This window comes from Pipistrellus hanaki, assembly GCF_964339955.1.
Source record: "Pipistrellus hanaki genome assembly, chromosome: 18".
In the NCBI taxonomy this organism is placed as follows: domain Eukaryota; kingdom Metazoa; phylum Chordata; class Mammalia; order Chiroptera; family Vespertilionidae; genus Pipistrellus; species Pipistrellus hanaki.
The window spans coordinates 31,520,466-31,536,386 of record NC_140520.1 but is presented as its reverse complement, the minus strand read 5'-3'; the positions used below and the strand labels follow the sequence as shown (position 1 = coordinate 31,536,386).

Below are 15,921 nucleotides of genomic sequence, written 5' to 3'. Positions count from 1 at the left end.
TACATGAAGGGTACTTAATACAAGGAAGTCCGTTTCCTGGTACCACCAGTGAGACAGATAACAGAGGCTGCGCCTGGCAGCAAGATCTCAGCAGACTGAGAAGATGCTTCTCAGAATGACAGTCTGCAGCTTCTTTGATGCATTTGGAATTAAGGAGAAAACATAGGAAGATGACCTCCAGGTGGGAGAAAGCAAGGTGGGGGTTGGGTTCAGGACAGTTAAAGATAATGTGCTCTCTTGGGGCTGGTTTTTCTGGAAGGATCTGAAAAGAGACATTTCACTAACCTCGGTGCACAGAAACCATGGACAGGGCTTGCTCAAGACAAAGATAAACCTTTTACTAAAGAAGTTATAGGCCTGTGGCAGGACTACCCACCTTGGCCTGTCTATTTAGGAATTTATGAGCAGACCTCCCTGAGAGGTTACTTTCCATAGAATCCCTTCTTGTTGTTCACACCATAAATAAAACAGTGAAAAAGCTCCAAAGAAAATCCTCTAGTCCAGAGGCCGCCAACCAGAGGTCTGTGAGGTCCGAAAGGTTGGTGACTGCTGCTCCAGTACATATTGTTGGGTTAAAAATGTGTAACAGTATGGGCAGTATGCTACCGTTTGTATAAAATAAAGGAGGGAATATGGTCCTATTCACTTATATATCCATAACATATCTCTGGAAGGACATAGCAAGAAATCGGTAGCAGCTGAAACCGGTTTGGCTCAGTGGTAGAGCATCAGTCTGCAGACTAAAAGGTCCCGGGTTTGATTCCAGTCAAGGGTATGTACGTTGGTTGTGGGCACCTCCCCGGTGGGGGGGGGTGCAGGAGGCGGCTGGTCGATGTTTCTCTCTCATTGTCATTTCTGGCTCTCTATCTCTCTCCCTTCCTCTTTGTAAAAAATCAATAAAATATATTTTTTTAAAAAAGAAAAAGAAAGAAATTGGTAGCAGAGGGTACAATTCAGGAGGGGAACCAGGTGGGTGGGGGCAGGGTGAGAGGAGTCTTGTCATTGCATATCATCTTGCACTTTTTGAATTTGGAATCATGTGACTATATTACTTTATTGGTTTTCTATTGCTGCTTTACCAAATTATCATAAACACAGAGGCTAAACTAGTGAAAATTTACCATTTTATAGTTAAGCAGGTTAGAAATGTGGACACTACATTAAAATCAAGGTGTCAGCAAGGCTGTGCTCCTTTCTGGAGGTTCTACAGGAAAGTCTGTTGCTTTGCTTTTTTTCTAACTTCTAGGGGCTGCCAGCATTCCTTGGCTCATGGATGCTCCTTCATTTTTAAGTCTAGAAATATTGCATGTCTCTGACCATCCTCCCAAAGTCCCATGTCCCTCTGACCACACTCTGGAAAGGTTATTTGCTTTTAAGGATGGCTGTGATTAGATGTGGCCCACCCAGTTAACACAGGGCAGTGGTTGGCAAACTGCGGCTCGTGAGCCATATGCGGCTCTTTGGCCCCTTGAGTGTGGCTCTTCCACAAAATACCACAGCCTGGGAGAGTCTATTTTGAAGAAGTGGTGTTAGAAGAAGTTTAAGTTTAAAAAATTTGGCTCTCAAAAGAAATTCCAGTCACTGTACTGTTGATATTTGGCTCTGTTGACTAATGAGTTTGCCGACCACTGCCATAGGTACTCTACAGATCTCGAGATCCTTAATTTAATGCCGTGCCCAAAATCCTTTTAGCCATGTAAGGTAACATAGCCACAGATTCCAAAGATTAGGATATGGGCTCTCTGGGGTCTATCCTGCCTGCCACAATGACCTATTCAAAATTTTTAAAAATTTAAAATAATGATAATAACTCAAACGTTTGGTTTGAGCGATTGGGTACAAAGCAGTGTGGCTTACTGAGTACGGGATCAGGGGAGCAGAAGCAGGTTGAGGAAGGTGGAGAACCGAGGTCTGTCTTAGGTATGTTGATTTTGAGATCGGGTGGACTTTCCAGGGGTGATATCAGGTTTACACTTGAATCTGTGGGTCTGGTGTTCTCAAGACTTATCGTGGCTGGAGAGATACATTTGGGAGATCTCAGCATATAGCTAAAACGAGGATATTGACCAAGAGCACCGAGGGAGAGTGCACGGGTGTAGAGGAGGAGAAGCCCAGGCCTGGGCTCTGAGGCCCACAGGTGGGTGAAGGAGGAAGAATGAGCGGAGGGGGCCACGAAAGAGCCTGGTGGGGTGCAGGCAACCATGTTACCTCCTCCAGGAGGCCTCCCCCAGCAGCCTAGATCTAAGGAGCCTCTGCCCCACTTCCCAGTATTTCTGGATCACATCTGTGCTGTCCATCCTGTTTGCAGGATGAGCACATCTGGAATTCCCTCTTACTGTTTTACTGTCTGTCTCCCCTCGCCACACTGTGAGTGCTGAGAGCAGAGCTCTGGCCTCCTGATCATGGCCGGATCCCCAGCACCGCCCGTGCCTGACTCAGAGTAGCACTCAGCAAATCCTTGTTGAATGAATGAGTGAATGTACGAAACAAACAATCCTGTACCACCACTCCCAACAAAGATGATGGCTCTATAATTTATATATATATATAAAATAGTGTAGGTCTCCTATATCCTCCACTGACAACATTTCCCATACATAGGGTTGCATTCAAGTTGTATACTAAGTATGATTTTAAAAGCACCTCTGACCCTAACCGGTTTGACTCAGTGGATAGAGCGTCGGCCTGCGGACTGAAAGGTCCCAGGTTCGATTCCGGTCAAGGGCTTGTACCTTGGCTGAGGGCACATCCCCATTAGGAAATGTGCAGGAGGCAGCTGATCAATGTTTCTCTCTCATCAATGTTTCTGACTTTCTATCCCTCTCCCTTCCTGTCTGTAAAAAAATCAATAAAATATATATTTTTAAAAATAAAATAAAATAAAAGCACCTCTGTTTCACCTGGTGTCATATGCTTGAAACTCCATCATTGTTCAATCATTCCCTGGAGTGAGGCTTTACCCTCTTAGCACAGTGCCTAGCACCCAGTAAGCACTCAATACATATTAGGTATTCTTTTTTAAAAAATATGTTTTTATTAATTTTTTAGAGAGAGAGGAAGGGGAGGGATAGAAAGATATAAACATCAATGAGACCTGAGACTGGTTTGGCTCAGTGGATAGAGTATCGGCCTGCGGACTGAAGGGTCCCAGATTCGATTCCGGTCAAGGGCATGTACCTTGTTTGCAGGCACATCCCCCGTGGGGGGTGTGCAAGAGGCAGCTGATTGATGTTTCTCTCTCATCGATGTTTCTAACTCTATTCCTCTCCCTTCCTCTCTGTATAAAATCAATAAAATATATTTTAAGAAAACATCAATAAGAAACATAGTCAATCAGTTGCCTCTTTGCACCCACCTGCTCTCCACAGAGGATCGAACCCGCAATCCAGGCACAGCCCTGACCGGGAATTGAACCTTCAACCTCTTGGTTCCTGGATTGATGCTCAACTGCTGAGCTACACTGGCCACCAGCCAGGTAGGCATTCTTTTGATTATTATTTTATCTTTAAAAATGCAACTATCCCCGTGAAAGATGGTTCACTGAGTCAACAACTCCTTAATATGAATTCATTTGTCAGTGGAAATAGTAAAGGAAGGACCTTCGGGTGGGCACAGGGGTGAGCTGCAGAAAGTGAGAAAGAATTTCCAAAAACTGCTAAGGAATCTAAAGCAAATCTCAACTTGTGGTTTTGCTGAGGCCCGGGCCTGCACGCTAACGATTGCTCTGCAAGCCGCACCAGCCATTGGCTTTTCACGTCGGGCCGAGTCCCCCCCTGAGCCCAGCCAGGCAGCGGAGGAAACGAAGAGGCTCTCAAGGGAGGGGCCGGGGACAGAGGACCGGGTAGGGTGGGGTGCGGCCCTCAGGGAGAGCAGCTGCGTCTTCACCATGGATGGCTCCTGCTGCTGCCGCCACTCGCCCAGGAGACAGGTAACGGGTTCCGTGAGGGCGGACACGTCGCTGTCAGTTTCTTGGCAACTGGTCTGGAACCGGGGCGCACCCCGTAGAATGTGGGCACTCTGTGGCCTGAAGGAGTGAGAGGACAAGGTCCCTCCTTCCCTTAAACTGCTCCCTAGGGTGCTGTACCTCCCAACTTCCAAGTCAGAGGCACAATAGGACCATGGTGCGTGCAGACCGTGCGAAGGAAGGTTGCCCTGTGGCTGGGGTGTGTTGAAGGCTTAGGGGAAAAGGGTTGTGCTACAGGTTTTGTGTTTTATGGTAAGGAGTTTGGGAAACTACAGGCAAATGTATGTTGTGGGGTAAGACTTCCCCCATCTGTCCTAGATCCCCCACCAGACAGTGAGCATCTTGAGGGCAGGAACCATGCTCTAGTCTAGACATTTTGGTCCCCCAAAACCCGGCACAGTGGTTGGCACCTGGAGATTTGTCTAAGCCTGTGTGGCCCAGCACCGTGAACGCTTGAAATGTGGCTGGTCTGAATTGAGATGTGCTGTAGGTGTAAAGTAGATATACTGATTTCAAAGACTTAGTATAGGGTAACCAGACATTCCGCTTTTGGCGGGACAGTCCCGATTTTTAACAATTTGTCCCGCGTCCCGCAGCGTTTTAAAAAAAATCCCCATTTTTGGAAAGAATCTGGTCACCTTAAATTAGTAGGAAAAAAGAACATAAAGTAGCTCACTAGTAATTTTTATATTACCGTAGTACAAATGGAAATAATCATATTTTGGAAATATTGGGTTAAATAGAATCCATTATTAAATGTTATCTGTTTCTTTACTTTCAAATGTGGCTGCTAGGACATTTTGGATGAGGATTGTGGCTTGCATTATATGTCTAGTGAACACCTCTGATCTGCACGGCCCTGGCCTCCCTTCTCCCGCCCTCTCTCACTTCCCTCACGTCTAATCAGACGAGCCATGCCCTTCTCCCGAAGCATTTAAAACCGTCAGAACCTCTTATTGACCAGAGTAGGGTCTCCTGTGTGTTTTGTGTCTGTTGAGTCACCGGTTACACCTTAGCAAAGGTGTTGCTCATGCCGTTAATCTATAATCAAACTTTGTTCCCAGATAAAGGAATTCAGGTGGCAGCAAGGAGGAGGGGACCCGCTTTTATTAAGCACCAGGGCTGCCAGCTCTGTAATGTCATCTCCTTCAGATTTAGTTTCATGGCAGCTCTGGGAGGCAGGCATTGTTTACTTTTTTTAGAGAAAGAAATGGAGGCTCGGAGAGCTTTAATAGCTTACCCTAGATCACCTGTGTAGGGAGAGGCGCAGAACTCGAACCCTGGTGTGCCTGGCTAAAGTAAGGTGATCAGACGACCCGCTTTTGGTGGGACAATCCCAATTTTTAACAATTTTTCCCGTGTCTCGAAGCGTTTTAAAAAAGTCCTGATTAACGCCGCCGGACGCGGGCCAAATTATTAAAAATTGGGACGTCTGGTCACCTTAGGCCAGTGTTTCCCAAACTTCTCTCATGATGAGAATCACCTGGTGGAGTTGTTAAACTACAGATTCCTGAATCCCAACTAAGAAGTGCTAAACTAGAATTTTTGGGAACATATAGGTAAAATTGTATACTTAACTTAGAGCACTAGTTAAGTATACAATTTTACCTATATGTTCCCAAAAATAAAGCTTAGAGCACTAGTTAAGTATACAATTTTACCTATATGTTCCCAAAAATAAAGCTTAGAGCACTAGTTAAGTATACAATTTTACCTATATGTTCCCAAAAATTCTAGTTTAGCACTTCTTAGTTGGGATTCAGGAATCTGTAGTTTAACAACTGCACCAGGTGATTCTCATCATGAGAGAAGTTTGGGAAACACTGCCTTAGGCTAAAGGGCAAGTTCCCCTCATCAGCTGCAAGTGACTTCATTTTTGCATCATTTGGAATGAGTCCACAGGGGTCCCCCCCTTACAGAAGGGGCTCATGAAGGAGACCCCGGGCGGTTTATTCTTCATCACAGATTTCTAGGTTGTGGGAAGATTGAGCCCAGGGCCAGGGCTCAGAACATCTGTTGGCATGCTAGTCCCGGCATGGCCCCCAAGTTAGCCAGGACAAGTAGCTTTCGCCTCCATAAAACAAAGAGGACCTTCACAACGTCCAGCCCAAACCTGCTGGCTGGTGAAACAGAAGGAAGCTGCCCTTGTTGCTGAATCCCTAATGGGCTTCCCCTGAACTTAGAGGATTTTTTTCTGATTTTTTTTTAACACCTCGAGAAACTGTTATTTCCTCATGTTATGTCCAAATTTCTGTTGAATGTGCTGAAAACAGAAATTCCAGAGAAGGTCATTCACGTCGTGTGGTGGGCAGGAAACCTCAAGTTCACTTCGCGGGATTGAGGAGGTGTTTGGTGCCCGCTCTCGGTTTCAGAGGCGCTTGTCCTGGGAATTCCCACCTGGTGCCATTGGCCCAATAACTAGGAATCCTCATTATCTGTTCCGCAGATCCAAGAGGAATGCCGAGTCTCTTCATAAGCCCGCTTATTAATGCCCCTGAAAAGCCCTTTTAGGAGAACAGCATCAAAGTGAGGAGCCTCTTTAAGGCCCTGACAGCCTCTCCCCTTTTCAAAGCTGAATGTAAAGAAACCTGAAGTCCAGCCCGGGGCTCCCGCAGCTGCCGCTCTGATTAGCCGGCAGGCGGTGGAGCGCCCACAGTCCCACACCCCTTCCCAGCCCGGCCTCCCTCAAGCCTCTCCATTCAGGGCGCCCTAATTGCTGCTAAGCAGGCCTATGGAGATGAATTTTCCGAACGAGTTGCCATGTCTTGTTCTCGGTTTCTGGAGTGTGAATTTAAGTGTCCTCCAGTAGTTAGTTCTCCTAAATGAGCTTCAGAGTGAATGGTGATTCTTATCTGTCCAACTTGGCAGAGCCATAAAATTAATCCACTGCTAGCCTTGGCCGCCTTGATGTTTAGAAAAATGAGTCAGGGACTGACTACATCTTTTATCTAAATCCCTTTGAACCTTGGCTCTCGGGTTCAAGGTGGGGTGGGAAAAGGGACAGAAAGAACTGTTAGTGAGGATTTGAAAGCCTGCTTTTTAAAGGGAGCTTATTAGCAGTGAGCGCCTGTTGTTTAACTATTCAGGAGACGTGCCTAAACTAGCACCGTGTAGCTGTACAAAAAAAAAAAAAATAAGGAAACTTTTTATATGGACAAAAGTCCTATTAAGATGCTTGTAGAAAACAAACTATTTTAAAGATCTTTCAACGTGTTCACAATGGAGTTATCAAGGTATATATATATATGTGTTACCTCCCAATTAATTATTTTTTCTGTGAAAAATCCATGAGAAAAACCATTGGAGGGTGACCTAACCTTGCAGGCAGCAGCTCTGAGGGGAAGAACAAGATAAAGATGTTTTTATGTTTTGCTAAAAGAGCTCTCTACCCGCCGAAAAGACCAGAAACAGGGGCTACCTCAGAAAAAAAAAAAAAAAAGGCAAAAGTGACCTTCCCCTGAGCAGGGCTGTAAGGATATGCCATCACCCCAGGGAGCAGCATGGCACTTTCAGAAACCACTGAGGCAAGTTCATGTGCACGTTTAACTGGGTCAAGAGCCCTTCAAGGCGGGGAGCACACAGTAGGCATCAATAAATGCTGAATAAACAGGCCGGCCATGCTGACCTGCCACTCTGATTGGTCCTAAAGCACGGAAGGGCCCTGCACCCCCTGAAGCTTCCAGGAAAGGAGGGGCTCACACATGCCCACCCAGCGGTCCACAGAATAAGGGGAGACAACGGCAAACAGCCCTTCCTCAGGGCAAGGCGCCATCCCTGCTTGGACCTAAGGCTCCTGAGGGAGCAGGGCTGGCAGTGCTGCCCGGGATGTGCCCAGCAGGGAAATGAAGATGAGGGAGGGATGGAGAGAGGAGGGCCTTGGGGGAAGAAGGGGGAGCGCTAAAGGAACAGAAGGGCCTGGGCAGAAGGCGTCAGAGGACCATGGTTGGATGTTGGATGCCAACATCCGGATGATCCCGCAAGTCCTTCCTACAAATGGCACAAAAAGTCCAAAGAAAACTGGCTGGGATGTCCAGCAGGTGGTGAGGGAGCAGGGCAGACCGGAGAGTGGAGGGCAGGAGCAGCTGGGACTAGAACCCTGAGTCTTTGCTCCAAGCAGTGGGCTCTGGTGGGCTCTTCCTTTGCCACGGTCCCTCTCACTTGACCTAGAATATCCATGGAACATCTACTCTGCACAGGCATTGCATTTCTAAATGAGCTAAATACAAAGTGACTATGACGAGGCTCGGGCGCTGGGTGCACTAGATCCAGGTGACACGGGCTGAAGTGTGCTTTAAAATAGAATCCCGGGAAAGTGGAGACAGTCTCACTCGCACCCATCACATATCACGGCAGAGTCATGGCAAACGGACAGGTCCCTGCAAAGCTGCTTCCCTGACCTACATTCAAAGTAGCAGACGTTACTAGAAAGAGGTCAGAGCAGCAAGACGAAGTATGAGATTAGTTAGACGCAAGAACGAGTGCTCTGCAGATAGAAGGGAACATTTAGGATGGGAAGAAGTTTCACTCTCATGTGATTTTCTTCCTTCTGGGTTCACAGGCAGCTTCAGTTGTGCCCAGGCTGCCTTGGGGCAATTTCATTGCCTCTGATCACTGACCTTCTGATGTTACCTGCTTCTTACTGATTGAAACATAGTGTAAAGATTTCCCCTGTAAGTAAGTTTATTTACTGACATTTTAAACAACCATCGTTGGCTATTCCAAACATTTGTGTGGCCCTTATCGCTAAAAAGTGCCCCTGAGTGCATGAAAACAGTCGCATAGGAAACGGAGGAAAGTCTAAGCCCGTGGTTGGCAAACTGCGGCTCACGAGCCACATGCGCTCTTTGGCCCCTTGAGTGTGGCTCTTCCACAAAATACCACGGCCTGGGCGAGTCTATTTTGAAGAAGTGGCGTTAGAAGAAGTTTAAGTTTAAAAAATTTGGCTCTCAAAAGACATTTCAATCGTTGTACTGTTGATATTTGGCTCTGTGGACTAATGAGTTTGCCGACCACTGGTCCAAGTGATCATGAGACCTGTGTCCGTGTCCTCACGCTATTTGCTGTGACCTTGGGCAATTCACTGACCACTCCCTTGGAATTCTCAGTCACCTCATCTACAAATGGGGCTAAATACACCCAATCCTTCCAACTGCTTCCTGGAGGCCACAGGAGACGACCCCAGTTCTGAGCAGTGAATGAAATTAGGAGATGTGTATGGGAGTGGAAAGGAAAGGTGGGGGGAGACATTGATGTGAAAGCGGCACATCAATTGATTGCCTCCTGCATGATTGCCCTGACCAGGGCTTGGGATCAAACCTGCAACCCAAGTATGTGCCCTGACCGGAAACTGAACCCTAGACCCTCGGTGGCAGGCTGATGCTATAACTAACCACTGAGCCAAATCGGTCAGGGCAAAAATGTGCTTTCTTAATATATTGTATTATATTTTCCAAATCAAATGAGGTATATGTGAGTAATTCTGCTAAAATCGGGGTCCGTTCCTGTGAGGTCACCTGTGGACAGTTGCTAGCGTTACCTGGCCACTGGTGCTCTCTTCCGAAGGAGTCCAAGAGGCTGACGTTCTGCTTCCCTTCAGACGCCGAGTGTGAAGGCGGTTGTTCAAGGCTTGCAAAGAGGCCGCTGTGAAAACTGAAAACATAAGGTGCTCTTTAAAGCAACCTCCAGCCAGCCAGTGGCTCTGTTCTACACCTCCAGAGGTTTACAAACACGGGGTTTCTATTTTGAGAAATGACAATTTGCAGAAAAACATTTAAAGGCCCAGAAACGGTGAGAAAACGTACTTAAGAGGAAGCGAGGAGGAAGCTTGCTGAAACATCTCCCTCCCCTCCACTCCTGATGGCCCTGCTTGATTGTAGCCGTGCGTCTGTGCGGCCGGAGAAAGAGGGCCTAAGCTTCCATTCACTCATGAAGCAGTCACTGTGGGCCTGCTGTGTTCCAGGCCCTGGCCCGCGAGCGGGGAAGGGAAGTCACATCAGACATGATCTCGGTCCACACGGGGCTCTTGAAGTCCAGTTTGTGAGCTGCCTTCCTTGCACCCTGTGTTCCCAAGGTTCTGCCCCTCCTTACCGCCTTCTGAGGTGACAGCTTCCCTTGGTTTTCAGGTGCCCGATGCTTCTTCTCTTACCAATGGTTTCAATGTTCACTCAGGGGAGATAACTGCAGGTCCCAAGTGCTGGGTGTGTGTCCATCTGTCTGTGTGTGTCTGTGTTTGCTCATGTAGGCGTGAGGCATAAATAAATTGGAAAAGCTATTGCTTTCAGGGAGGGGAACTAGCTGGATGGAGTAAAGGGTGGGAAAGCCTCTCTCATTTCGTACCGTTTACATTCTCAACTATAGGACTGTTGCCTAATAAAAACAAAAACTTTTAGAAGCCCCAAACTGAAAAAAAAAATTGTGATATCCCCTTCTCCTTCCATAATTAAAAAAAAAAAAAAACAATTCCTAACCCTGATCGTCCCCAAAAGTGTTGTTAGTATTCCTTGAGGAATAGTAGGATTATTAGGAGAAGTGTACAATGGATGGGTAAGGTGACCGGTGCAAAGGGGACACTAGGAGGATGCAGTGAGATGCATTTGCTGAAAGAACTAGCACTATTTTTGTAATTGTGCCTTCTCCTTCTCACTCTCTCCTCGCTTCACCAATGGGGAAACTGGGTCCAGGCAGGCTGAGTGAGTCATCCATGCCAGCAGGGCTCTTATCAAGGGGGGATTTCCCCCTGCTCCCTCAGATCTATTTGGGGGGTGAGGTTGGTGTTTGGGGGACAAAGGGTGCCAGATCCTCTTTCATTTGGTCTCAAACACGCCTCTCTCCTCGCCTCCCACCTGAAGCGGAGGCTGCAGGCCATGGCAGGATGTAAGGCTCGGATCTGCATCTTTCCCACTCTCTGTCCCAGGCCACCCACATACACCCCCAGGCAGGGCACCCCCTCCAGGCGCCTCCATTGTTCTAGGTGTTTGGTAGGCACAGCTCCTCTTTCTCCAAAACTGGTGTTGCCTGAGCCAATTTTCCAACATGATTATAAAATTCGGTTGGTTCAGAGTGACTTTGGGCTGTTTCTAATCAACTTCTCCTTTCAGGGTAAAGATTTGCCCACAACTAAGGGATTTAGAAATCTGTGGGGGAGGCTTGCCATAGTCTGATAGAGGCTGAGTGGCCCCTGTTAGGGTGCTGTAAAGGAGTCTTTGGCATTCATTCATTCATTCACTCATTCATCCATCCAACACACATATGTTGAACCTATTTATTGCACGAGGCACTGTCCTAGGCCCTGGAGATAGAGTGATGACTTAAACAGATAGGCACTGTTCTTGTGGAACTTACATTCTTGTGAAGAGAGACTGACAATAATAAACGAATAAATGATCGAGGTAGATTCATATACTAATAGATCAGAGGGTGATGTGGCAGAAAGGCGGGGGGGCTGACTTTGGACTTGGGGAAGGCCTCGCTGGAGCTGCTTTCCTTAAGCGAGGATGCTATCTCAATGCCTTTGGTGGCCCTCCCCTCCAGGGTGAGATGCTAACATCGTCTCCATCCAACAGGTTCCTGTGAAGAAACAGAGATGAAGGGAAAGAGAGGTGCCAGCTTCCTGGGGTCCTGTATCTGCCAAGTGCTGCAAAACACCCCTGAGAAATTCTGCTTCCAGTGAAAGGGGACCACCTGCCCCAGAATCCTCAGAACCGGGGACGAGAACCTCCTGAGTGGAATCTTGTCAAAATGAGTTGGGACAACTCTACGTTCCAGGCCTCCACAGGCAGCAATGCCTCCCTGGACTACCCCACATCGCTCTGCTTGGGTAAGACCAGCTGAAAATGGGCAAAGTGGCTATTACTTACTGTTAAACCATAGTTTGAACATTTAGGTCTTAAACAACCCTGCGATGTAGGTACTCATGCTATGTCCATCCCACAGATGAAGAAAACAAGGCTCAGAATGATTAAGTGACTGTCCTACAATCACACAGTTAGGAAGTCACCGAATTCCAAATCTCAGGTTCTTTCATGACATCATCCTCCACGCTTGTTCCCCTCACCCCCTCTGACTCTTCCCAGGATGTGTTCTTGTCTTTCTGTCCGCAGATAGACACCCTCATGCTGTCTGTCCTTCTTGCTATAACCAGGTGTGCCCTACCCCAGTCAATCCCAGCTGGTGCCCCAGGCTTCCCTCTCATTGCTCCAGACTTACATGTGACATCTCACCCCACCCCACCACACTCTCCCACACATCCAGCCCCATGACTTGATACCTCATCTTGGGTGTCAGCACTGTGAGCACTGGGATGATCTGGTTTCCAAGGTCCCTCCCTACATCTCACCCAGAAGGTGGGCAGGAGCTGTCTGAGAGAAATGTCATGAGGTCAGCCAACTTACTCAGAAGGGGAGCAGGGAAGAGGCAGGGAGGAAGTGAGCCATTGGCTGCCTGACACAATGCCGTTTGGCCCGGATGCCGCAGGAGGCTCTGATTCTTGCTGCTCCCACCCCTGAAGGCTATTTCTCGTTAGATTATCCTAGAGATCCCAGGTGGCAAAAGTAGGTTTACAGTTGTTAGTACTCAAAACAGTTTATTCTTGTATTATTATTTATTAACTATTGTATTATTTTCTACATGAACAACTGTCAACCTGCTGTGGCTCCCTTCACCCCACCGTGGCAGCAATCTTTACTTTTGGGTGTCTGAGCAGCAGGTCTCCAGACATGCTGCCTGCTCTGAGGGGTTGAATCATGCAGCTCCACGCCTGAGTGCAAGGGAAGAGGGCTTTGGGGTTGGAGTTGAAAGCATGGACTCAGGTCCTGGATTCAGCACTTACCTGGGCAAGTGGCTTACCCTAAGTTTCCTCACCTGTAAATGTAGCAAGGTAGTTTGGCTAGATATGTTTTAAGAGTCCTTCTAACTCTAAAAATCCAGGAAGAGATGGATGAATTTGGGATCTCCATCTCTTGAAGAAGGAGAAGTTTTTTTCAAAGTATGAATAATATAACCCTCCCTTCCCCACACCCCACCTCTGCCACCACACCTGCCATCTCTACCTGGTTCCAGGCCAACTGGCTGATGTCCTGACCCTTCCCACCCCTCACATGACCTCCCCAGAGCATCAAAGAACTATACCATCCTGGTTTCTTTTTTCTGGACATCCTGTCATATACGGAAACCTTGAACCCTTTGTAAGAATAACAGAACTCAAGAGTAAAATGATCACATCAAGGCAGCACAGGATGTGCTTAAAAACACAGTTTTAGTCAGAGAGAAGGGGGTTCATATCCAAACTCCGCCACTTTCTACCTCTATGACCCTGAGCTTGTTTCTTTATTATAAGATGGGAATAATCATTGTTCCTAGCTCATTGACGTTTAAATGAAATAATGTGCCCTGCATATATTAAGTCCCCCAATAAAGATCCATGTAGATCCTGTAGAGCTCATTTGCATGCGTGTTGTCTTAGTTCCAGTTGCTGTAACAAATTACTGTAGACTGGGCGACTTATAAACAACAGAAATTTATTTCTCATAGTCCTGGATGCTGGTAAGTTCAAGATTAAGGCACTGGCACATTCAGAGTCTGGTGAGAGCCCGCTTCCAGTTCACAGACAGCTATCTTGCACTGTGTCCTCATGGGTAGGAGGGGTGAGGGGACTCTCCAGGGACACTTTTATAAGGGCACTAATCCATTTGTGAGAGCCACACCCTCATCATCTAATCATCTCCAAAAGGCCCCCACCTCCTAAAATCATCACATTAGGGAGTGGGTTTTAAAGTATGGATTTTGGCAGGACACAAACATTCAGTATAGAACCTGTGTGTAAAAATTACTCTCAAATCTCCTTCTCTTTTTCTCTCTGCCCTTTTTTTTCAGAGAACATCACCACCCTGAGGCCAGAGACTACAACTAAAGAACGTAGCAGGTGGGTGAGGGAAGGGCTGGCCCTATGGAGGAGTATTGAGGATTTTGGAGAAAGTTGTGAAGGGACCATGGCCAGGGAGACTGGGGCAGAGAAAACAGTCTCAAAACGGAGGCAGCAGATGGAAGCCCAGAGGTGGGAGAGCTCCTACAGGAGAGGGGAGGCCCAGGGCAATTTTGTGGATGGTCACCACCAAAGCTAGACAGGGCAGCTGGAGTGTCCTCCTTTCTCTTATTTGCTTTCCTCAGCGCCCCTCCAGCAGTCACAGCTGTTTCCTGCTCCATTGGTGTTGTGGTCCTCCTCTTGCTCCTAGTGGGCCTCTTGTACCTGGCCCTGAAGAAATGGAGGCACGAGAGTGAGTCCAACAAGTTGGCCCAGGAATTGGAAATGTAGAAAGGGGGAAACTGGGGCTGAAGATAGGGGTGTCTTTCCTGGGGGGCAGCTTTGGGAAAGAGAAAGGGTGGGTAAGTTCTGGGGTCTGTTCTCTGGAGTTGCCATGGATTCTGCACGTAGCAATAAGATTTGTTTACATTACAAATTCCTTACATATGAAAGCCATATATAATCAATCTGCATATATATTTATTTTTATGTGCATCAACTAAAAGAAATATTGATGCCAAATAATCTAAATAATAACCAACATTATTAAGTGTACCAATACTCCCTCTTTCTCTTCCTGGGCATTTAGCTCAGTCTCAGAGGCACAATGGGTTGAACAGAGTGGATTTTTAATTTCAAAGTTCTACCCTAAGTCCAGCAATCGATCAAGTAAAGGTAGTTACTGCTCCAGCTCAGGCTGACTCTGAGTTTATTAATTTTTCTAGGACTTTTTAAGAAACAACTGAGGCATCAGAGCAACTTTCTCCACAAATCTTCGGTAAGAAAATAGTTGAGTCATATCTAGACGGGCTCCACCATAATTTCATGCTCTTTCCTAAATGGGTCTCATATGGAGGTGGGGGTGAGGCAAAGAACAGCTCTAAAAGGAATCTTTTTGAAAACTGAGCAGGATCTAGGGCTTGTTCAGCAAGAACCCAGTGTTCCACTTCCTGTCCCGTAGGGAGCCCAGTAGTTAAGTCTTGGCACTGGAAGTCTTTTGTGCCCAGCCATCTGACTCTAACGGGGTCCTATCTCTAAAGGAGGTTTCCTGCCATGCTGATGCCATATATTCCAACGTGATCAACCTGGCCCCCTGGAAAGAGGATGGCTTCGATGTCTATGCCAACATGCCTCCTTTTGATCGCTCCAGGAGGATGTCTCCAGACCAAGTGGAATATGCCTCCATTGTATTCAACTGATGGGAAGCCAATGAGATGCTTCAGTGTGGAGAGTCAGATCTGTGCCCCAACTGGATCCTGATATAGCTTTTGCATTAGATGCGTGCTCACACACACACACACACACACACACACACACACACTCACACCTGGGCAAGCATGTGCAAATGCATAAAACATATCCTGATGGAGGAAAATGTGTGTTCTTCTTATTTATTGGAAACAAAGTACAATTATAAGGGAAAGGAGTGACATAAAAGACAAGGGACATGTACTTCTCAACTACCCATAGTCCCAGGTTCCTGAGACAGATGTACCAACACAGGAGTCCTTTCTAGTTCTTGTCTCTCCTGAGGTTAGGGCTGTGGAGGGAGTTCATACTATTCAGGGCCCAGCTTCTGGATTTTGCCTCTCCTGTTCTGCCCTGTAGGGAATTAGCACTCTGTAGGGGTTCATTATGAGCATGCTCATGACTGTGGAGACGTGAATGGCTGACACTCCTGGGTGTCTAGACAATCTACCAAGGGTGGGGGCTGCTTTACTGAGGGAGTGAGACTTGATGAGCTCCAAAAAAGAATGAGCTCCCATCTGGGGAAGGAGTACCTGGTGGAAGTGGGCCACCTGTCACCACTGAACAGGCACAGCTCCCAGGGGAACTTGGGAAGATGTCTAAACTTTGCAATTGATCCACTCTTTCTTCCCTTCATTTAAATCCTTTATTAAATACCACCATGACCTAGACTATGGGACTATAATAGTGA

At 47.1% G+C, this 15,921-nt stretch overlaps 1 protein-coding gene across 1 annotated transcript; it reads left to right on the top strand.

The window, feature by feature from the left end:
• The first annotated feature begins 3,831 nt into the window (after positions 1–3,831).
• On the top strand, positions 3,832–15,353 carry LOC311613297 (uncharacterized protein). The gene is made up of 6 exons (XM_084867006.1): positions 3,832–3,928; positions 11,527–11,780; positions 13,835–13,883; positions 14,129–14,235; positions 14,708–14,760; positions 15,023–15,353. The coding sequence occupies exons 2-6, from the start codon at positions 11,702–11,704 to the stop codon at positions 15,179–15,181; spliced, it is 447 nt and encodes a 148-aa protein (XP_084723132.1). The 5' UTR covers positions 3,832–3,928; positions 11,527–11,701; the 3' UTR covers positions 15,182–15,353.
• The last annotated feature ends 568 nt before the right edge of the window (positions 15,354–15,921 follow it).